The sequence below is a fragment of the Colletes latitarsis genome, chromosome 2 (genome assembly GCF_051014445.1).
Source record: "Colletes latitarsis isolate SP2378_abdomen chromosome 2, iyColLati1, whole genome shotgun sequence".
Lineage (NCBI taxonomy): Eukaryota > Metazoa > Arthropoda > Insecta > Hymenoptera > Colletidae > Colletes > Colletes latitarsis.
The window spans coordinates 8,949,661-8,974,094 of NC_135135.1; the positions used below are offsets into that span (position 1 = coordinate 8,949,661).

Sequence of the window (24,434 nt, forward strand, 5' to 3'; positions counted from 1 at the left end):
TATCGTTGGAATAAGTTTTTCGAAAGTAAATGGCTCAAAACACGAAAGAAAAGGAAAAAGATACTTTTTTTTAAGATCTCGATTGTCATTAACCCTGTACCAATGATCGTCTATCGTTTAACATTCTTTGTCAATTATTCTGCCCTTCGACGCTTTTTTATTTTCACCCGAGCGGTAGGACATTAGATCTTTTTTTGTTACATGGCTTATACATTGTGTGATCAATATTGTCACTGATTTTTTTTTTTTTTTTTTGTCAAAAATGTGAGAAACGACAAACCAACTGGAACGAACGATGAAGTACATAAAGAATCAATCGTACGTACCAGCGTTAAAAGAAAAAAAGCTATAAATTGCGGAGATTTATCATTATTAAAGTGTATTCTGCCCGTGAATTTAAATATGTATACATTTGAGCAGGTGTTACTTTATGATTTTTCTATTCACACGCACGCACGCAGTACGCAGAAAAATGCGCCATTTGAAAAATTATAACCTAACAATTTCGGATTCCCGAAGGGTGTCCGAGCGTGATTGTACAATTTTGGAAATTTTACTATCCTTAAGGTTTCAGGATAGTAAAGTCGCATATGTCCAGTCTCCAGTGTTTTGGTATATTTATAAATACATAATATCTAGACGTATCGCGCATATACCCTCCAATTATAAATAAACTACTAATATATTTATGCCTTTAATTGACATGGTACATAGCTTTGCGATGCGTGCCTTGCAAAGATCGCATTTCAGAATTTGATCATTTTAAAATATTCAATTTTATTCTTGTTTAGTTTTTTTTTTTCGATTCAGTTATTCGTCAGCTTCTTCTCCCCGTGTTCCTCGATGTTGTCATTGAAGTTAACGCGTGGAAAACAGGTTCACCAAACATTAAGCATTTAATGCTAAACTCTAAAAGTAACGTACGTTGTACGTTCTAACAAGAGATGTAAATTTAACTCGCACCATTGCCGCGTACGAATATTTGTAATATGAAAATCTAGTATACATGTTTGTATTTCTATGTACGTATATTAATTCGCAATCGTTTTCTAATAATAGGCACTATAGGTCGACGAGAGGTCATGGCGTGTCAATGGCAACATGTAATTCGTGTAAAGGAAAATTAAAGAGAGGTAAGGTGAAAATCTATTGTTGTCTAAATCAATAAGTTTTGTGTTCTTATTTCAGGGATTTAAATATCATAAATCAGTGCTATCCAACATAAGCGTCAGTGCTTAGGGAGCTTCCCCTACTTTGGGTCTGCCACCGTACCAAAAACGCTAGTTGAAGTCGCATTACGAAGTTGCCGCTACAAATGTAATAGGGGTACGTAGAGGGGGCCAAACTAAGGGGCTCCTTCCATGGACAGCACTGAATATATGCGAAAGTTGTTAATGGTGTATTGCGCCACGATACAGCACGCAGAGTGTAACTACTTGTAAGCCGAATAAAGGCTTTCACCCGCGGATAGTACTGCCGTGAACGAAGACGGACCAATAAGGTTACCGTAAAAATGTAATTAATTACTACAAAATTCGTTGTTTCTTTCCTATGTAACTCTTTTTCTCTCTCTTCCTGTTCCCTTCCTCTCTCCCTTTTTTTTTTCTTACAGCTCTTAGTATTTAATTCTATGTTATAGATCAGTGGTTCTTAACCTGTGCTCCACGAACCCCAATGGGGGCCATGTACATATTGGTTTGTAAGGGGCCCGCGATTTTGTATAAGCAATTATTAAATATTTAGTTTTGTAAATACATTACGTTTGAAATATTAAAATACATAAATAAAATACGTGCATTACGTTTAAAAATATTAATATAATTCTTTCGGTGCTTTAAAATGACGATAGCTATTAGACTGTAATAAATTTGTTAGTAGTCTTGTACGGAGGAATTACTACCGGAAACACTACCAAGATGTAGTTGAAATTCGAAACTCTATAAACTTTAGAAAACGAAATTTTCAAGCATCTAAATTCTTTTCTGTTTAATATAAACTTTTATTAAAGCGTCATTGTGAGAAAAGGTGCTACGAATTTCATCAAAATGTTAAGAGAGATGCGTAGAAGAAAAAGGTTAAGAACCATTGTTATAGATCATAGTATATTCGTGTCGTATGTTCATTTTGTAGTTCTGGTCTCCCGTACAAACGTACCTATTTATTTCTGTATTTTCATCTATTTTATACCTTTTACGAATAGAATATAGTAACACAATATTATGTGTTAGATCATTACTATTTATTTTTCTATCGTAAAATTATTCCCACTGTTTTCTGAACGAGCCTTGACGTTATTTATGATTTGCAAGTGACAATGATTCAGCTACAAATAAATCACCGAAATAAGAAAAATAAAACTTATATATTTTTTATTTTATCATTACAGAAATGTTTTGATCATTCTTATGTTGAAAACGATACTATAATTTAAATGATTTCAAGATAGAGAATATAGCTAGTAAGAAACCAATAATATCAAATAGATTCGATAATACAAATAATGACTGCGAATGTATGATCAATGACAGAGACATTCTGATATTATTAAGGGGAGATTCTCACGTAACAGCTCTAAAAGTAATTGATATTTATGAATTTTTGAAAAATAAACTATTGTTAAAATATAAGAAGATATTTTTAAATTACAGGAAACAATTTTTTAATGTCGATCCTTTTTATTATTTATTCATTAAAGTAGAATATTGTTAACCTCTTCGATGGTGAAACTTTTGTTTGTGTCTCGAGTAGTACTTGTCACATTCATACAATTGCAAAAAACAAACAATTTTCTTAAAGTTAGACAATTGATGCTAGTATTAAACTTATTTTTAAAGAAAAAGAATACAAAATTGAAAAGTTCACAGGGTTTGAAAAAAAATTACCTTTATAAAGTTATTATAAATAAAAACTAAAATTAGAATTTTAGGTTCAGTACCTGGAGAAATATATGCACAATGAATAAAACGAACTGTGTTAAAATTTACTAGTTATAACTGCGTTATTTTTGCGAATTAGACTTTGAAATATAAAGATTTTATTTTTGAAATTTACGTTTGATTTACAAGAATAACGAACAATTGATTTTTTTCAACTTGTTACACGAGAAGCCCCCTTTAAAGATCATTTTGCACTGTCGATAACGTCGGTGTCAAGTCAATTGGCTTTTCAAATGTAGTTTTGTAAATACTACGGAAGAATAATTGCTGCTATTTTGACGCTGACGTTACCTTTAAGCACTATTCGGATGTTCCAAAATCGAGCTTTTCCATGATGAAATGTCGGTAATATCGTTAAGATATCGTTGAGTCGAATAAAAGTGACCGAGAAGAATGCAACGCATTAATTATAGGAAAATTATATAAAATTTATTTCTTTTTGTTACAACTTATTACGGATAACATATTTGCATATTTTGGCTGTAATAAATCCTTGGATAAATATTCTCTTGCTATAATATATAATTTTAGAAAACTTATGGCACCCTGTGTATTCCACCTAAGGCGTTTAGATGAAACCGATACCCGGAACCCAAACCGTTTCAAACGTCCAAACACCCTCGACAATCTCGACTAGAGGTTCGACGTTCGAGATTCAACTTGATCCTACCTTCGATTCGAAGGGATATATTAAAATGACAAAAAGAAATTTAATACACAAATAGAATATTAACTAAAAAAGTTTCAATATACTGCTAATCACCAGTAATAATATTTTGACATTTGATGTAGATATAGATTATAAATAAGCACGTATTTGGACGGATAATCATTAAAAAATACAAAATGTAACATCGAATACGGATTATAATTTTCTATATAATAAAATACAAACAAAAAGCTTATATTTCGTTGAAGATGTAATTAAAAAAAAAAAAGAAAATACATACGCGCGTTGTATTTCTGATATATGATTTACAACATATATTCAGAAATTTTTGCAAATAGAACAAAATTAGAGTTGAAATATATTAATATGTACACTAATAGGTTGCCCAATAAGTTCAGAAAGAAATTAATATATTTTAAATAATTGTATTACAATTATTACGTTGCAACCTACCTCATTCGCTTGAATTCACCTTATCGATATCTTTATCGATAATCATACTTCTAGGCGTTTCGAGTTTCAACCTCGGCCCAAAATAACAAAATGACAGAGTCGGGTAAAATGTAACACGATTACGTCCGATCACACTGTAATCACGCGTTAATTACCGTATATTTGCGGTGTAATCATAATTGTAAATCTTTAAAGCGTGCGACAACTGTCTAATTATCGTATATAATTACCGCGTGATTACGGCGTGATTACGGTGTCATTACGTGTCACCCTAACGTGGCGAATATAATCAATCTACATTTTGCCCAACTCCTGTAAAGTGATCCTTCATTTGAAATTTAAATAATATGGTGTTCAACAATGTCTGCTACAAATGTCTTAAGAATGAATTCACTAGTAAACCTGATTGGAACACAAATTTTCTTTTACTTCCTTATAGCGGTAAATAGAAATTAAAGGCTGCTTGAATCGTTATCATCGAGTGTACATTCATACATACCAGAGTTGGACAAATTTCATTTGCGAATTGATAAAAATTTTAGATTTCTTTGTAAACGAACTTTCATTTACGTTTTATTCATAAATCGACGGACTTTTTGAGCTGACATTCTGGCGATCCGCGGGCAAAAGTTAGTTTACGAATAAATGTAAAGTTTTTAATTATTGTTCCCGAATAAATTTCGTCTAACTTTGATACATAGATGCACATACGCGTGCAAACCAGTATCCAATTATTCTTTATTGTTAATGTAATTTATGAATTTTGTACGTCCTCTTTTCAGCCATAACAATCGTTCATTTTTTCCGGTGCACTGTGTGACATTGATTCGTTCCATACTAAAGTAATTGTATGAAAAATGATAAATATTTCAACGTTTTATTAACCGGTTCTAAACTTCTCGTTCATCATTATAAAGAAGCTTAAATAGTTTTACCGCATTCCCTTAATGGTATTTAAGAAAATGTGTTAAATTTCAATTACGTGGAAGTATCGAACTCGATTATATTATAATCCAAAGTATTCATACGTACTTTGTGTTAATATTAAAGCTACATGTAATTATCTTTTTAAGAAGGAAGAAAAAATATGACGAAACTATATTTCAATGATAACGTGCTCTAAAAGGAAAGCCATCTTCTGTAACGTTCCTCATGCATTTGAATTAGTATAGAACAATCAGTTTCACAAACTGTGTAATTGTAATATACATTATAAATATCGTATTTTTAAAAATAATTTTAATAAGTGAAACTTCGTATACATTTGTACCAATGATTATGGAAGTGGCCTAAGTTTTATTCCATATTAATGTGATGTAGATCAACGTAACACAGATTAAGCGACAAATTCAATTTTTTTCTGATTTTTTTACATAGATCACTTTCGTAATCGTTGGTACGTTTGTGTTCTACGTATATTGTAACTCGAATTACATGAAATCAGCTGCTAGCTACCTGTATTTTTCAAAAATGTGAAAAAATGACAATTTTTCTATAATATTGCCTATTTTAAAGCACACAGCTTTTTCTCATTCTTATCTTCTCTTTCCTCCTATTTTTCTTGTTTCACCTTTTCTCTCTTCTCTTTTCATGTCCTTTTTCACCTTTCCTCTCGAAACAATTATAAATTAAATATATATGTATATATATATGCTATGTTATGATTCGTGGCAGTATTATTCTTTCTTTTACATTATTATTACTCGTTTCTTTTTACAGCAAACCGGATAGTTTGCAAAGCAAATATCATGGGAGCTCGTACCAATCATTTAGTCTGAAAAAAGGAATCGGAGTTTACCTGTACCTTGTTAAACTAGCCCAGTTATCCTAAATCGCGATACAAGGATGCAAGTTTCAAGTAATATTCGACCAAATAGCAATCGTGTACGCGCTTGTACCATATACAGTCAGTAACTTTAATATTTGAACAGATCGCAATTCTCATTTTCGTTTAATAATTTTGTCTACAATGAAGAATAAAATAATTTAAGTATGTGTCATATTAAAGTATCGAGTCTAGTTAACTGCAATGTAAAGTTTATTTATTTACGTTACAATGTCTCTTATCAAATAAATTTTTAACGAAATGTCAAATATCGACATTATCTATTTCTTTTATCTCTGTCTCTCTTTATCCAACTTTCACGTTTGTAGTATAATATAATGTCTGTTACAGTATTCCTCCTTACAGTAAGTAAAATAATCATTTCTCAATTTTGCGATATCGAGTGAAATATTTTCGAGTTTACGTCCTATCTTTACAATTTGTAAAGTGTTACTGTTTCATACTGAGACAAAGTTCGAGTTCTGTATTTCCAAACATACGTGACATTCGCGTTAATTGATATTACAAACCCCACGAAGTTTCATGTACTCAAGGGTCCGAATATTAAAATAATGTCAAAATTAGACATCGTTTCGTATAAGATTTATTTGTTAAGGAACACTATAAATTCGATAAATAACGTTTATATTTTTATCAACTAGACTCGATGCTTTAACGTAATATATTCTTTATTATAAACGAAATTATAAAGAGACAAAGTGAGAAATGCAAAGTGTCCGAATAATAAAATTACTCGCCGTGTTTAATCTCGATACTTTTACCGCGTGATTAAATGATTAAAGCTGATTAAGAACAATCGACTACTAAAGATAACAATAGGATACCCTTATTTGCTAGAATTCAATGGACTGTAAGAATAGTATTTTCTAGAAAGAAAGCAGCACATTATTCGGATCAAATGTAAATATAGGAATAAATGATTTTATAAGGTTACAATTTAAGATTCTACCGTATTATTTGGTCAAAGTTTGTCAAGTATCGTAATGAAACAGTAAGAGCATTAGATGATAATAAGGTAGTATCGTCAAAGAAAGGGAGAGAGGAGAAAGAACCGGAAAAGACTCGAGGTTCCCGTAATGTGATAACAAAACTAGTGGCTCTGAGATTAGCCTCTCATTAAAATTACTTCGGAAGGATGTCGAGCACAACGACCTAAGATCAACTGGTATCGTCAGGTTGCATCTCTTGATATTCTTCGCTCTCTCGGTGCACAAGGACATGAACGACTGTGGCGGCAGATTGTCGTCTAAGGAGCGCCGGCCTTGAGGGTGGCGCTGTATTCTCTGGACTAGGTTCTGTGACGAGTATGCTTACATCAGTAGATTCGATTGGCAGCGGAGCTGGTTCGGGAGTTGGTTGATGTTTCTTTCGAAGGCTACCGCAACGTCTGCTAAACACTTCTTTGATGTCACGATGTAAGGTGTTGAGGGAGAGTGTGGTAGCGCTCGGTGGGAGAGATCTGCGCTTGGTAGGAAGACTGAGAACTTCTTCGTCAGGATAACTTTCAACGGCATCTTGTCTGCCGAGGGTCGGTCCTGCGATCGATCTACGAATCACAATTATACAAATACAAAGGTTCCGTTTCTCGTCAATTACACCAACAAAAACCAGTCGCGAAATGTTTGCCGCCCATTTTTATGAAACTTTTTATATTCGTAGAACAATTGAAAGCGAGAGACTTTTTGGCTGTGGTAATTCAAGTTTAAGGGACGAACCTACTTGTTAAAATTTATACTTTTTACTGTTGAGGCTTTTGGTATTAAGTCATGTTCTTGTGGAGCAGTTGTTCCAATGTTTCGCAAGCATTCTAGCTTAATATCTATAAAATTGCATTCGGTTTGTGCATCCTTTGATACTATTTAATTTTGCCACATGGCATTTATTTGTATCTCTACTCATTTTAGAGATATAGCTTTAATTAAGTAATAAATAATAAAAGAGAAAGATATCTTATGAATAAACTTCAAAACTCAACTTTCTATACATATAATGCAAAAATTAGAAGTACGTTGTCTCGTAAAAGAGAAAAAGATAGACTGGTCATTTGATCGGTCATAGTAGGAATGGATATGTACGAAGTGTCTGTAGGTTTAGTGTTAAAGCATAATTTTCTTTCGTGAACTTGAGTTACCACAGTTAAACACACCCATGTAACTTCAAAGACGATACCGAATTAGGACCTTTTAGTATTAAACGCATCTCGAATGTTTCTCATTAAAACTGAGCATAAGAAAGAAGAAATGCAAACCTGGTGTGTAGATCGGAGGAAGTAGGGCTAGCAACGGAGGAACCGGTAAACGCTTGTTGTTCCGTAGTCGGTGAGGGACGGGATACGGTTAGAGCGGGAGGAAGCAGGTCCTCATGAGTACCGGTGGCGCCGGAGAGCAACAGCAAAGGCAAATTTGGAAAAAGCCATGCCGAGGCGGCACCTAGCTCGCTGAAATCGCTGGCGTCGCTGGTCCTCGAGGACTTGCGGCTACTGGCTCGACTACCTCTATGCACATGTAGAAAAGCCGATACTTTGCCACTCCATCCACCCCCGCCCCTACCCTCATTCCCAACGCCAGGACTCGATGTTTGCGTCTGCGAATCTACTTCCTGAGCCATTCTTTCGCGTTCCTTCTTCGCTCTGAAAGTAATGGTTCTCGTTAGACAATCCTTGATAGTGATAGACGCGCTAAAAAGGAAACACATCCACTCACGCTATGTATTCTCTAATAGTGCATTGTATCAATCTGGCTGCTTTGTCCTGACGCTTCCACATTCTTGTCGAAGAAACAATCTCAAGTTCTTTGCGAGTAGGAAATTGTTTCTTGAATTTTATGTCCATTTGTTCCTGTAACTTTCGGAAATCCTCGGACTCCTCGACATGCCCGAGAACGTGCTTGACAAGTGAGTGGAGAATGTCCAGACAATGAATCTTATTACCCTTTGCAATAGGAAGATTGAAGCTAACCAACGCCACCATGTTGGGCTTCGATATTCCTAATGGTGGGTCTAGGCTCGCTATGAAATCGCTCAACTGCGAAAAGTTTATAAATTGCGTTGCGTGCGGATCGTACCTAAGAACCATCATAATTTTACTCGTTAGAGAAACATTCTAATTAATACGCAGAGAAAAATGGAATGATATATAGGATTTTTCAGTAAGAGCGATAGAACTTTCAATTGTTATAGCCATCATATTTGTTATTCGCTTGTTCGAGTCACGTAACATTTAATTCGAGGATCGAAGCCTTCTAATCCTGATTTTGTCAAAAAAAATAAAGCTCACTTGTGGATGGATGGCTTCGTCAATAAAAAAATGATCGAATTTAATTCTCGGTCAATAGTCGAGCAACCCTTGTACCCAAAAAAGTTACTGTGTGGTGTGATTTTCGTTTGATGGAGTTACCATTCAATAATTTCATCTTTCCTTTCGTCGTCTCACTAAGACGATGCAAAAATAAACCAAAGATCACCAGATCATCTTTTGTAGTTTACATTTAATTTGAATTCAAGGTTCAGTCGCTGTTATTGGAAAACCCGTTATAAACAAGATGAATATAATTCTCACTTGGACCATCGGATGTAGAACATTTCTAAATCGTCTTCTACGATGCCAATTTCTTCCTCCTGATGGGCCTGATTAAAGTTCTCAAGAATAATGGCGATGTACATGTTGATAACGATCATGTAACTGATTATGATGAAGGAAGTAAAGTAAGTTATTGCCAAGAGCGGGTATCCGCAATTTCCGTTCAGCTGCCGACTAGTAGGAGTTGGGTCACAATCCGGTGGTTGCACCATGAGTGATTCCAATACATCGTTCCAACCAGCTGATGTCATTAATCGAAACAGTAATTGCATGCTTCTACCAAAAGTCTCAAAATTTACCTAAAGATAAAGAAAATAGGACGGAAAGTGCGAAAAAGTTGCGATCAGTATATTATGTTTTGGATAGTTGCCAGAAAAATATAGAACTTTAACGACAGAAGCATTAACGTTCAAGTAATTCTTAGCGCTCACCATGTCATCGAGTGCACCTTGTTTTTTAACGTGGCCAAAGACCGACATGCCGATGATGGCATAAATAAAAGTAATCAGGGCTAAAAGGGCACCGATGTTGAACAGCGCTGGGAGACTGACGACCAGAGCGAAGAGCAGTTTGCGAATACCTTTTGCAGCTTTTATGAGCCTTAAGATTCTACCGATTCTGAACACTCTCACCACTCGCAGGAGCGTCGGGGACACTGGGAAGTCTACCATAATATCCTCCATTAATATTCCTAGAATTGAAGCCAGCACTAGGAGGAAGTCGAACAAATTCCAGGGCACCGTGAAATAATGATAACGGAGTCCTATTATCTTGACGATCGCTTCTAAGCCAAAAACAGTCGTGAAAAATGCATTGGACACTTCAAGGACGAAGAAAATTGGATGAGGTTGATCGTAATGCTCGATTCCCATTGTCAGCATGTTGAGAAATATCAAAATGAAAATTGCTATTTCGAATCTGGAAATATTGCAGTCGTTGATGGATTAGGTCGCGATCAAAATCGTATGAAATGTAGGTACATTTAAGTAATTTTTTTTTGTTTAATTATATAACCATTAAATAATATTTACTTAAATAGACAGAATTTACATTTTTTGTAAAGATAGATTATTTGAAAAAATTTACCTGCGCGAATTCGATAGGTCGTAAAACATTGCAAGGATTTGGTTCATTGGACGCTTTATCACCTTTTGTGGCTTTTTACGGCCAAGCTTTTTCATGGCAGTGTAGTAGTGCTTTTGACTTTCGGTCAAAAACATTTCTAACACTCCACCTTCGTACTGAAATAAGGATAAATACGGGAAAAGGACTAAATATTTTGTTACGTGTTACACGCTATATTAACACGTTCCATGCCACGTGGATCACCGACAGCTCAACACCGCAGCTTTTATTCAAAGTTAGGCAAATTTTATTCGCGAACAACAAATACAAACTTTAGATCGTTTCGTAAACTAACTTCTATGTACGTTTTATTCATAAATTCATTTATAAATTCGAATCTATTGACGAATTTTTTAAATCAATATTCAGATCGGCAAAGCCGTGGGCAAAAGTTAGTTTACGAGTGAATTAAACATTTTTATTCGTTATTCAAGAATAAAATATGTCCAACTCTGGTTTTCATTTACCATTTATCTAACGATTTCCCTAAGTGACTACACTGAGATCTTGTATATGTATATCTATAGATACAGATGTCACGTTATTACATAGACACAAGCGAAAGTCAAGTGGATGTAGTGGGAGTAATTAGGTGGTAATACTCAACAGCCCTGATTTAGGACGTTAACAATTATCTTTCGTTATGATTGTCATATAAAAGAACAATATTTAACCTAACGATGCAATCTGTCTGCGTTGTAATATTCTATTATCTTATACTCTATTTCGAAAGCATTTAGAATCCTAAATTCATTTTCGTTCCTAGTAGCTTTCTGTCTTCACGTTGAAATATATTTATAATAGGAATTTTAAAGCCTATAAAGCTTTTTACTCAACATTCCTACGAACTCAACAGAAAAGGTTCCAAGGTATTCAGGAAAGCCCATGCAACTGGAAAAAGCTGTATCTCTAAAATAGCTAGAGATTCAACAAAATGGCATAAAGCAAAATTAAACGACGTCGAATGATTTCATTCATTTTTATTCTTATTTTCATTTTATCGATGTATCTAAAAAATGCAACTGCATACTTTCATTAAATGGAATTCTATAATTTTGATTGTACTGCTTAATATAATTTTGTAATTTCTACAAACAAGTATCAAGGTACTTATGCTCCAAACCTAATAGTTAAACCATTACACTATTTTAAAATTTATTAATAAATATAACGATTAAGAATAATTACTCTCCCATTATTAGAGCTTAACATACGTTTACAATGGAACGTAAGAATATAATAAATACCTTAATAGTATTTTAACAAGTATTTTTTGAAGAGATTAAAAAACTGCATTGAATAGTGCGATCAAAATTTTAGAGTACTATTTTAAAAAAGGATGCAATTGCATTTTTCAGATGCATCGATGCATACAAATTAATAAAATTAGGTTCAGTTTGTGCATCATTCGACGCCGTTTAATTTTACCTCATGACATTTTGTTGTATTTCAAATCGTTTTAAAGATATAACTTTTTTCAGATGCGTGGTAATACATATTTACGTTTGGCCCTCTTAGGGCCCCTGGTCAGTATTCGCGCCATCACTTGCGCCTGCGCGTCACCATCTTGAATATGCCCTTGTTGCAGTAATGGCGTCGTTAGGCTGTGTCGATCGTCGAAGTTCGTTATGTGAGAAATTAGTGTGTTCTTTTCCCTATATTATTAACACAACTGATTGTTTAAGTAACTTTTCTTTGTTTTGTATATTAAGTGTGTAATTTCTGTGAATTTCGTTCAAATAGTGACACTAGAAGACCAGGCGGATCAACACGACCCACTGGTAACTTTGCAAAGATACTTACTTGCATACCTATATTTTCTATATCAATGAATATTATAGTCTTGAACTTTCTGGTTTTGTTTCTTCGTATGTTTGCTTGCATACGTATCGATACGAGACACATTTTTTAATTATGTTTTACGTTTTACGTTTTATGTTTTCTGACGATATACCTAGATGGGCCAAATTATTTTATGGCGGAATCGGTGCAAGATCAACGACAAACGTGACAACAAATCTTCTAAAATGTGTAAGAAAACAGTACGTGGTAAGTATTCCCAGCTTTCTATTACGGTTTACAAGAAAATATGTAATTCGAATCTAATTTTCCACCTTTCTGCATGTCTCCATTTATTTTGGTAAGAATCTTATGTTTGTCCATCACATACTAATTAATATTCTCATTTTCGAGTTCTAAAATGTTCAGAATGTACGTAGAAAAAAATATCATAAGAATAGACATTAAAAATTTTTAAAGAGTAATAAGGAACAAAAACATACGTCCAGGTCAAAATGCCTAGGAGGTCCTTCTACTGTTAAAATACATTCTTTTGAGTTACTTTTATCCCTCCAGTTCTTGTATCCATTTGTTATGTATTTTATTATTATTAGCATTACAAGATAATTCCGTATTTTATATTGAAATATTACTCTTTTGTAGTAAGTATTCAAACGTTCCATCATGAACATTTAAATATTAGATTATATGCCTTATATTTCTCATTACATTCTTAAATTGTGTAGTAGTTACAATCACACAATTAATTTTAATATTAACTTTCTTGTTCTTGATTGGAAAAAAAGACTGCAAATATGCTTTGCTTCTAAGAAAACCCTAAAAGAAAGAATTGACTGGGTTAGATTTAGAAATATGTTTCTAGCGATTACAAGATACGATTGATCAGGATATTTCGCACAATACATTCCTGCAACATTCTGCCCATTTTTATTGCACTTTACAAACACACTGAACATATCACATAGGAAAACTTATCGTATATTGAGTCAATTAATCATACTGTATCTAAAATGATACATGCTTTGGGATCCCTACAATTGGGTATTATAATGTCAACATATGCAACTAGTAGTAGCAAAAAGGAATTCATGCTTCAACTTAAACTCTATTTTGAAACTTTAGAGTTATGAAGTTCTAATAGGTACATATTGTGAAACAGTTCATATTGAAAGTAAACAAATGGACAAAAAATAACTATCCAACATACTAAAATAACATACAAACACACTTGGATAAAAAATACAGTGTGGAAATTACAATGGAACATCATATACACTAACATATACCAACACATAATAACTATGGCATACATCATTCCACCAAACTACTCCATTTGTTATGCTAAACTTAAAAAGTTTAAAAAACCGAATAATAAAAGTTAGACAGGCTTTGACAAAATTCTGAATACGATTAAATACTACTTTCTCATTATATCAAAGTGTTTAGATTTAAATGGCCAGACTTGAGGGCTGAAAGTAGGACCATAAAATTCATTTAGAATATATTGTCCTCTAAAGTTACAAGATTCAGGAACAAATAACATTGAAATATCTGTTTTCATGATCGAAAATCACTAGTCAATTTGTTTATTAATTCTGTTATTAATAGATATAACATATACAGGGTGTTCGGCCACCCCTGGGAAAAATTTTAATAGAGGATTCTAGAGGCCAAAATAAGACGAAAATCAAGAATACCAATTTGTTGATGAAGGATTCGTTAAAAAGTTATTAACAATTAAATTCAAAAATTTCAAATCGTTCTGGAAAAATTATTTTCCGTTGCGAGGGTCAATTACAACCATTTTTGGTGAATACACATACCTCCGAAATCCTATCCACTTTCGAGAAAAAAAATCGGGTAGGTGCTGAAATTTTTGGGGGAAAAACAAATTTTTCAAATCATTCTAAAAGAATTATATTTGGTTGCGGGAGTCAATTACAATCATTTTTGGTCATTACACATACCCCCGAAATCCTACGCACTTTCGAGAAAAAAATTCCTTACCGAAAATGTAATGTCTGACCATACCATTGATATGTTTCACTGAAATTTCATGCGTATCTTTAAAACGTCATAACTCGTAAACGGATTGGACGATTTTAATGTTTAAAAAAGCAAATTACGCGTATTTTGATGGAGAATATGCACAAATTGCAAAAATATTCGAAAAGTTGGTCCTTGACCCCGTAAAATGAAAAAAACCCCATAAAAATGGTTCAATTTTCAAACAGCCATAACTCCTACAATAGTGAATATACTTCAATGAAACTTTTTTCTGAAGTAGAGCTCATGGGTACCTACAAGAAAGTATTAGACAACTTTTCCGTAGGGTGTCAAACAAAAGTACTAAAAATGAAAAAGGAATTTTTAAGAAAAATCAACAGGGGGTAAGTGCTGAAATTTTTCAGCGAAAAAAAAATTTTTCAAATCATTCTAAAAAAATTATTTATGGTTGCAGGGGTCAATTACAATTATTTTTAGTCAATAGACATACCTCTGAAATCCTACCCACTTTCTAGAAAAAAATTCGAGAAGGTGTGAAATTTCCTTCGATGGAAAAAAAATTTCAAATTGTTTTGAAAAAGTTATTGTCGGTTGCGGTGGTCAATTATAATCATTTTTGGTGAATAGACATACCCCCGAAATCTTGCGCATTTTCGAGAAAAAAAATTCAGTACGGTCGGAACTTTAAACGTTAATAACTGTTTAATGAAGCTTTCATCAACAAATTGGTATTCTTGATTTTCGTCTTATTTTGGCCTCTAGGATCCCCCATTAAAATTTTTCCCAGGGGTGGCCGAACACCCTGTATAATACTTGCCTCTTGGTTGGAGGCATTCTTTTATACCACTAAATTGAATATAATTTCGATCATAAAAACAAATACATATTTTGATGTTATTCGTTCTTAAGTCTTGTAACTCTAAAACGACAATAAATTCTAAGTACATACTTCCAAAGGAAAAATTCATTTGTTATATGGTCCTACATGCATACCTCAATTCTGGTCATTAAATCTGAAACACATATATACTTTTATGGAATCCAATTCAGACAAGTGTAATTCAATTACATTATATTTTAATTACTCTGCTTTTTAATTACACTGATCATTAAAATAATCAGTAATTGAATTAACTGAAAAGTTTGAACTATGCCATCCAATTAGGGTGCAATTACGTCGTAATTTAAATACATTGTAATTAAATCGCGTAATCGAAATACAATATAATCGAATTAGCACAATTCTGGTTTGAAACCTACGATGGCCTGATAGTCAATAGTGTGATTTGAGTGTATTTGCTGTGATTATATACCCTTAAAGCTAATTTGGAAGCGCGGCTAATCGGTGTTCCACCCAACATGAATCGAAAGTCACATTGAAATTGTCATGGCACAGAACGTGTTAAGAACAATTTAGTCGAGTATATTTTCTCAGACGATTATTCATTCAACGCTTACCTTTTTCTTCAGCATGTTAAAGTTGTCTATAATTACTCCGATAAAGAGATTCAGTGTAAAAAACGAGCCGCAAACAATGAATATCACAAAGTAGAAATATGCACAAATGTTTGCTTCTCTCTGAGGTTGAAGGTCAACACCTCTTGCATCTACTGCGTCCTGCATCACCTCCATCCAGCCTTCGAAGGTGGCTACTTGAAACAGAGCCAGATAAGCTATTCCCACGTGATCAAATGTGATTTTACTATTCTCCCAAGAGTAATTCGTCTTCAAGCAATCATCCTTCGTGTTTATAACCTAAGAAGTTAATGTTAATGCGAATAAATCTTTCGGTTTTGTCGCTACTTTATTCACAAGACTCCACCGCGTCTTTTTTCTTTATCACAACATAGAAAAAGAGGACAAATTTCATCTTACCGATATATCTAATAATTCACCGTTTTCGTCAATGCATTTGAAAAACTTGCCGCCGAAAAATTGTACGCCCATAATAGAAAATATCAGCCAGAACACGAGACAGACGAGGAGCACGTTGAATATACTGGGTATTGCATACATCAACGCGTTCACTACGATCTAATAGAAACAAAAGCGATACTTCTAGCTTTCAAACTTTCAACCAATCTACTTGCAGCGTACATTCTACAATCAGCTCGGACTCACCCTCATGCCTTGCCATCTCGATATTGCTCTTAATGGTCTCAGTGCCCGCAAAGTTCTTAGCGACCTTAACACTTTTAAGTTCTCGTTCTCTTCTATCAATAGGCTAAATGTTGATACCTGTTCAAGAAAATGAGTATTGCAATTACTAAACGAGTCCATACACCATTTTCTCTTACGAAATGTTATATGCTGCTGAAATATTACAAGTACATCAGCGCGAATGCGTTTCGAAGTATTTATTTACGAGTAAAAATTATATTATTATGTTGATGCATATGAAACATTGTTTTCCCGATGTTTTAATTAACCGACCCTATAACATCTATTTCGATCTACTCCATCATCAATAGTTTTCAACGATAGAAAAGAGATATAAGTGTATCGTAAGACATGTACATTGAATGCTAAAAATGTTTAAATAAAAACGTTAAAACCGTATTCGAAACATTCGTGTAATTTTTTTATGTGAGAACAAACTTGAGGAAACTGCGGTGGAAGTTGCTGAAAACATAAAGTTAGTATTTGAAGAAAGTTATGCGAATGTTAGAACGATTGATTTGCAAAATTCAAGGTGATTCTTCGCTTGAAAATTAATCAAGAGGAAGGCCAGAAAGTGTCTTAACAATTTTAAAGGGTATTATTGAAGAGAATTCACAATAAACGAGATAAATAGCGTGTCGATTGAAAGTAAGCCATTCATGCATTGTTTTTCGTTTGGCTCAAGTAGGAAAAACAAAGAAATTGGAAAAATGGATTCTGCACGAGTTAAGCGACGCACAGAAGCTTAGATGAATGGAGATAACCAGCATGTTACTCAAGAGAAACAAGCAAGATTTTTAAAACGTGTCATTACTTGTGACGAAGAATGAATTTTATACGATAATTGAAAACGATCGGAACAATGGCTCGATGAAGGTGAAAAGTCAAAGCACATGCCAAAACCACTGCTTCGTCTAAAGAAGATAATGCTAACTGTTTGGTGGACATTCAAGGGTCTTATTCATCATCATTTTCTACCATCTGGGTCTGTAATTACTGGCAGAGTCTTACTGCAAAGAAACAGAAGAAATGCATTCAAAATTAATGAAAAAACAACCTACATTATAAATGGATGTATAAATCTACATTATAAACAAATGGAAACCAATCTTGCTGAATGTGAAATATTCAAATTAATTAATCATTGGAAAAACTGTACCGTATTTCAAACATACGGCGTGTGGTTGAAGTTTCATTTGTAAAAACGACATTTCATATGCACCAACCTAATAGAAACATTATAGATTGAAAAAAGAAGAAAAACAATCCTGCATATTGCAAAGCACTTGAATTGTATCGTAAGTTGAATAGACAATAAATTCCAACACCACAAAAATTTTAATTGTTATTAGACCGTCCATTAAGTTCAGTTGGGCGGAACGAATGTTACAACCAGACAGAGGGTGATTCTAAAATAAGTAAAATGAAAAAAGTAACATTTTTTCGTTTGATGTTTTCCAGAAAATCGACATTGCAAATTTATGGGGTATAGTGGACGAAATTTCTATAAGAACACATATTTTTATAATATAATTAAGCAATGGTTAGGAAATTATTGAGGAGCAGTAAAAGGTAAGAAATTAATATTAAGAAAAAAAAATCGCGTATAAATAACGTATAGTAGAGTAATGAAGTTTCCTTAAGGACAGTGTATTAAATTATTATAATACTAGTAATTAGTATTTTTACCGTTAGAAATAGCGATTTCAAATATTCGATTATCCATACCAAGAACTAATTTTTGCAACGTCGTAATGTGTATTGGTTCTCTTGATAAAACTCTACATAAATTTTCTACTAAAAATTCGAAAACAATCATGCTTTGTTAGTTTTATGTTAAATCTATATATTGTGTTTTGTCGTAGTTTTCATGTAATTTAAAAAAAAATTATACGTACAAGTACTAGATGCTTCTATTGTTAGTTTCTCTCCTGCGCTTAAAAATTTGTTCCCATAACATTCTGGTTAAAGACGAATTATTTTAAAGATTATAAACTTCATGTTTCAGTTTGAGTACTCACGCTTTTTAGACTGCGGACAATGTCCCTGGCATTAGTGATGAAACAAAAGCAAATAAATACTACTATTCTTATTCAAATATTGTACTTACCTCAGTTAGTATTCCATGTTTTTGTTTAGAAATTGAGATCTCGCGAGTTTGTTTTCATGGATCGTACACAAATAAAGACATTGTGTTCTAAGATTTCCTATACTATACTAATATACATTTATGAAATACATCAATCATTATTAAATCGATGTGTTCTTATAGAAATTTCGACAACTGTACGCTAGATTTGGGTAAATTTTATTTACGAATAACGAATACAAATTGTAGATTAATTCGTAAACTAACTTCTATGTAATAATGTTCATTCGTAAACTATTTTATAAAGTAGACCCTATTAACGATTTCGTTGAACCAATATTTAAATGAGCAAAACAGTAGCCGAAAACTAGTTTACGAGCGAATCTAACATTTTTATGTGTTATTCAAGAGTACAATTTGCCCAGCTCAGTTGTATGTATGGGTGCAACAGGGTACGACTTGGACTTCAACGTAAGTAGAAAAAGAGATTGATGGTCAGGCGCGATAGCCAAATCGTATTCGAAAAATTTTCAAATTTAATTATCTCAAAAACGAAGGTTCAAACGAAAAAATATTATTAATTCATTTCGATTTACTTTTACATATAGAATCACTCTATGCCCACTTGTACCTTTATCCCCCATCCTGTATATCAGAATGTTGAAAATGGTATGAAGAATATGCAGAATGCCTAATACAGCGATATGTAATGAATAGATCAATTATATTTTCAAGTTTACAAACGTTAAAATAGATAAGACGTATCTTTAGACTCTTTAGGACAGAGGACCTCTATTTAGAATATATTCTAAATTCCATAGTTTCTTTATTGCTGTGTATTATCTTTATCTCATTCCAAGATTGGTCATCTGGTATTCTATTTCCACTCGTGACAGTGGCGAATTTAACTAGGCAAGGATTCCTAACAGTAAAATTCTCTATACGAAAGTAAATAATATACTTGTAATAAATTCAATACACACTATAATAGAAGAATACATAAATCTATTATGACTAAAAAAAAAGTGACGAATCATCGAACTAGAGGATCGATTTTACATGGGAGAGAAGAGAGATGCGTGTAGAGTCATCCCTTGTAAAGAAGATATTTTCGGACAAATAAAACGACATATCTTCTAACCAGTGTGGCCAGAAAAGAAAGTTAAATCTCAATTTTGAATAGTAGAAGAAGCAACGAGTGTTCACAAAAATTGGATTTAACTTATTTTTCTAGCTATGCTGTATCTAACAATGATGCTGAAACATCCCTTCGACAGTTGTTTTTCGGAATTCGTCGAAATTCGAAGATTAGAAATGGAGCGATAAAGTTAAATTGCTTATTTCTTTTGTTCTACTTATGTCATTCCTACTGCTGACACCACTATCACTTCCCACCAGAGTTGGGCATGAATCGATTAATTTCATTGAAGTAATCGATCAATTAACGGATGCAATTGAAAATTTAGTCGTCAGAAATTGGTAGCGATTAATATTAGTCGATTGATGGAATTAATCGCTCATATTATTATATATTAATTCGTCAATTGATGATCGAAGTAATCGTTAGTTGTTTAATACGATTAACGATTGACAAACGAATACTGTTTAATCAGTCAACAATTGACGATTAATATAGTCGCAAACTGTGACTGATGTGATTGTCAATCGTCTAGTCGATTGTGTTTTGCCTAACACTGCTTCCCACTGCTGACCTGAAAAACCATCACCTTTCCATATTTACTCTTCCCAGAGAGCAAGAGATGGTGCTTGAATCTTTTCAGGCCACAGTCTTCTCAGAATTTGATTTCGTTGCTCGATATACGATACCCAGATCAACGTTTACATCAATTCTTAGTGAAGAAGTTAAGTAGTGGGGGCAAGAGGCTGGAGTAGGCCTTCCTGGCAATCAGCCAAGTCGAAAACCCCGACGAAACTGATGTTCTCCTATATCCGGATTATTGCTCCGGCAGTAGACTGGTGCGGAAAATTTCGGTGAAGTTGGCGGGTCTACTCTGGTCAAATCCACTCACCTCACCTCCACGCGGGGCCCCTGGGACCCTGAACCGACTCGATCGGGTCAGGGTGCGAAAGAGTGAGTGGTCAAAGGAACACATGATGTTTACAGCCCATGAAGGAGTCGATACAAATTCCTTTTTTGCCAAGTTTGTCCCAACCTATTCCTCGATGACTCAGAAACGGAGAAAGAAGGCTTCCAGTATTGGTATAATTCATTTAGTTTGTGATTACTATAGTATATAAGTGCCATGTTTAGGAGGGGGACATTCAGGCAAAAATCAGCTGCCAGTAATTGTCCAAATGAAATTTTGATAATATACATTTTTACAGCATTCATTAGAAGTTATTTTTCTTTGTGAAAAAATTATCGAATTGAAAAATCCATACACACATATTTTTAGTATCGCATACACACATCACACTGAAAATTTCAGCTCGAAGACTTCATTATTGTTCGAATTATTTCAATTTTAGTGAGAATTATTTACACTACGTATATATTGGCATACAGTACATGCTGAATATAAAAATATTTCGTCGGACTACCCTATATGAAACGCCTTACAGTGATTTAGAAGTGTATTTCTATAATTTCTATAATAATGACTAGACCGAAGAAACTAAATTAATAAGACGAATAAATTAAGAAATATTATTTGAAAACATTAAATACTGCAACGGACTGCAATAGTAATGTTTCTTCGCGAAGTTCTAGTTGTGTTCCTCTAATTCAAGATTGTTCCTCTGGTGATACAATACTTGTTCTTTAAAATTCAAGCATGAATACAAGATTGCAAGCATTATCAGAAACTACGATGTCTACGTATTCTTGTGCTTCGGATGAAGAAAAACAAAAACGTTTATTCGTCTACGAAGTGTATTGATTGAACAAATTTCTTATACAGGGTGTTCGGCCATTCCTGGAAAAAATTTTAATGGGAGATTCTGTTCAGTAGTGAACAAATTTTTGGGCGAAATTAAAAACTTTCAAATCGTTCTGGAAAAATTATTTTTAGTTGCAAGGGTCAATTACAATCATTTTTGGTCAATAAACATATCCTCGAAATCCTACGCATTTTCGAGAAAAAAAAACCTTACCGAAAATCTAATGGCTGACCATATATGATATTTTTCCCTGAAATTTCATACGTATGTTTAAAACATTATAACTTCTGAACGGATTGGAGGATTTCAATGTTTCAAAATGCAAACAACGCGTATTTTGGTGAAAAATATGTAGAAATTCTAAAAATATTCGAAAAGTTGATCCTTAACCCCGTAAAGTAAGGAAACCCCCATAAAAATGGTCCAATTTTCAAACGACCATAACTCTTACAATAGTGAACATATTTCAATGAAATTTATTTGTGAAGTAGAGCTCATGGGTAACTACAAAAAAGTACTAAACAACTTTTCCGTAAAGCGTCAAACAAAATTAAAAATCAAAAATCAATTTTTTAAGAAAAATCGACAGGGAGTAGGTGTCTAAATTTTTCGACGAAATTGGAAAATTTCAAATCATTCTGTAAAAATTATTTTCAGTTGCAGGGGTCAGTTGCAATTATTTTTAGTGAATAGACATACCCCCGAAATCCTACGTACTTTTGAGAAAAAAATTCGAGTTGGTGCTGAAAGTTTTTGGCAAAATTAAAAAATTTCAAATCGTTCTAAAAAAAATTTTTTCGATTGCAGAGGTCGATTACAATTATTTTTGGTCATTATACATACATCCTAAATTCTACGCATTTTCGAGAAAAAAATTCCTTACCGAAAATGTAATGTCTGACCATACCATTGATATGTTTCACTGAAATTTCATGCGTATCTTTAAAACGTCATAACTCGTGAACGGATTGGACGATTTTAATGTTTATAAAAGCAAACTACGCGTATTTTGATGGAGAATATGCACAAATCGCAAAAATATTCGAAGAATTGGTCCTTGACCTCGCAAAATGAGAAAAACCCCATAAAAATGGTCCAATTTTCAAACAGTCATAACTCCCACAATTGTGAATATATTTCAATGAAACTTTTTTCTGAAGTAGTGCTTATGGGTACCTACAAAAAAGTATTAGACAACTTTTCTGTAGGACGTCAAACAAAATTATTAAAAATCGAAAACGAATTTATAAGAAAAATCGACAGGGGGTAGCTGCTGAAATTTTTCGGCGAAAAAAAAAAATTTCAAATTTTTCTAAAAAAATTATTTTTGGTTGCAGGGGTCAATTACAATCATTTTTGGTGAATAGACATATCCCCGAAGTCCTACGCACTTTCGAGAAAAAAATTCACTACGGGCGGAACTTTAAACGTTAATAACTTTTTAACGAAGTCTCCATCAACAAACTGGTATTCTTGACTTTTGTTCTATTTTGGCCTCTAGAATCTCCTATTCAAATTTTTCCCTGGGGTGGCCGTACACCCTGTATATTAAGTGAAGTGTAGTGTGTCCTTCAACAAATTGAAGTGTGTTGATTGTGACCAAATTTATTATATATTAATAGTTAGACTTTGAATTTCGATAGAATTGGAGAAGGGGATTAACCAATCTAATTCATGGGATATATTTTAACGTTTGCATTAATTTTGGTTATGGAAGCTGTGAATTTTTGCATGTTGGAGATTCGTAACTGGACTTGTAACAAAATTGAATTTAATGTACAATTTACAAAATTTTTTATATACATATCGAAAGTAAAAACTAAATTTCATGCTACAAAACACGTACCAAGAGAATTAAAACAAACTTATGAACAACGTATTAGTGATATTAAAATTTTCATAACAATAAAAATTCTAATACCGAGCGAAGTTAAATACAAATCTGTGCTTATTGATTGTTTCATTAAAATTATATTCAGTTATTTTTACAATATGAATAAATATGGTGTTTTGAATTTTTTTAAACACACTGGGTTCTCGAGACTCGCAAATCCTTGAACATCACGGGCACTAGACAATTGTCTTTTTTTGTTTTAGGTATATAATCTATCACTGCTCAGATTGCAAAACAGTGACAGACTTTTCAATTTATATTGTCATGAAAAGTTGATCCTAAGGAAAGTCCCATACATTTTTTAAAGCCTATAATAAATTGTAAAGCGAAAGGAAACACTACATCTACTATAAAGTTATCCAAATTGAGTGTCATATCTTTAAATTTACATAAAACAAACTATTTCAGATATTTCGGGTTTCTTTTCTTCGATATTATAAACTAATACTCCTCGATGAATCACACGAGGATTTTTATATTCCCAGATAAGACAGTTCTGTTTCTTCACAAACCCATTGAGATAAAAATGAACCTTATCCTAAACCCCAAACAGCGAATTCACGACGCATGAAATGGCCTTTAGGCTTCGGTTCTTGCGTCAGTTGAATTTCATACGGGTTCATATTCAAATCCTGATTTCTTCTACACCGTTGTGAACAGCAGAAATAATTTCAATTTCTTTAAATTTATCCACAATTACTTGGACCAAAAATAACAAACTCTAACAGAACTTGAACGTTTATAATAATTTTTAACAATTTGTACACGTTGTTGTGCAGTGTAACGTTCCATGGTGATTTATTTACGTTTAGCAACGACGTGTATGAAATATAACAAAGAATAGTCAAACTATTTAGTAGTATTATCTATTGAAAGATCTGACACTTAATCTGTGATAACTCCTCACTACTATTACATAAAAGAAACAGTGGCCGAAATAACGATACGAAAAATGCAATCGACGAAAACGAAAAAT

The 24,434-nt window shown here is 33.2% G+C and overlaps 1 protein-coding gene across 10 annotated transcripts in view; it reads right to left on the minus strand.

The window, feature by feature from the left end:
- Positions 1-775: 775 nt before the first annotated feature.
- The window catches only part of LOC143348487 (sodium channel protein 60E), a 46,580-nt gene continuing 22,921 nt past the window's right edge, over positions 776-24,434 (minus strand). For 3 of the 10 annotated variants that reach the window (XM_076778736.1, XM_076778726.1, XM_076778746.1), the window contains 9 exons: positions 16,536-16,652; positions 16,290-16,448; positions 15,873-16,169; positions 10,569-10,723; positions 9,914-10,400; positions 9,462-9,781; positions 8,608-8,967; positions 8,154-8,534; positions 776-7,451 (listed from right to left, as the gene is read on the minus strand). In XM_076778736.1, the coding sequence (XP_076634851.1) occupies positions 7,064-7,451; positions 8,154-8,534; positions 8,608-8,967; positions 9,462-9,781; positions 9,914-10,400; positions 10,569-10,723; positions 15,873-16,169; positions 16,290-16,448; positions 16,536-16,652 (2,664 nt within the window). In that variant the 3' untranslated portion in view covers positions 776-7,063. Of the gene's footprint in view, positions 7,452-8,153; positions 8,535-8,607; positions 8,968-9,461; positions 9,782-9,913; positions 10,401-10,568; positions 13,224-15,363; positions 16,170-16,289; positions 16,449-16,535; positions 16,653-24,434 lie in introns of those variants that run through there. The other 7 variants (XR_013080781.1, XR_013080772.1, XR_013080780.1 and 4 more) reach the window with 7 other exon arrangements.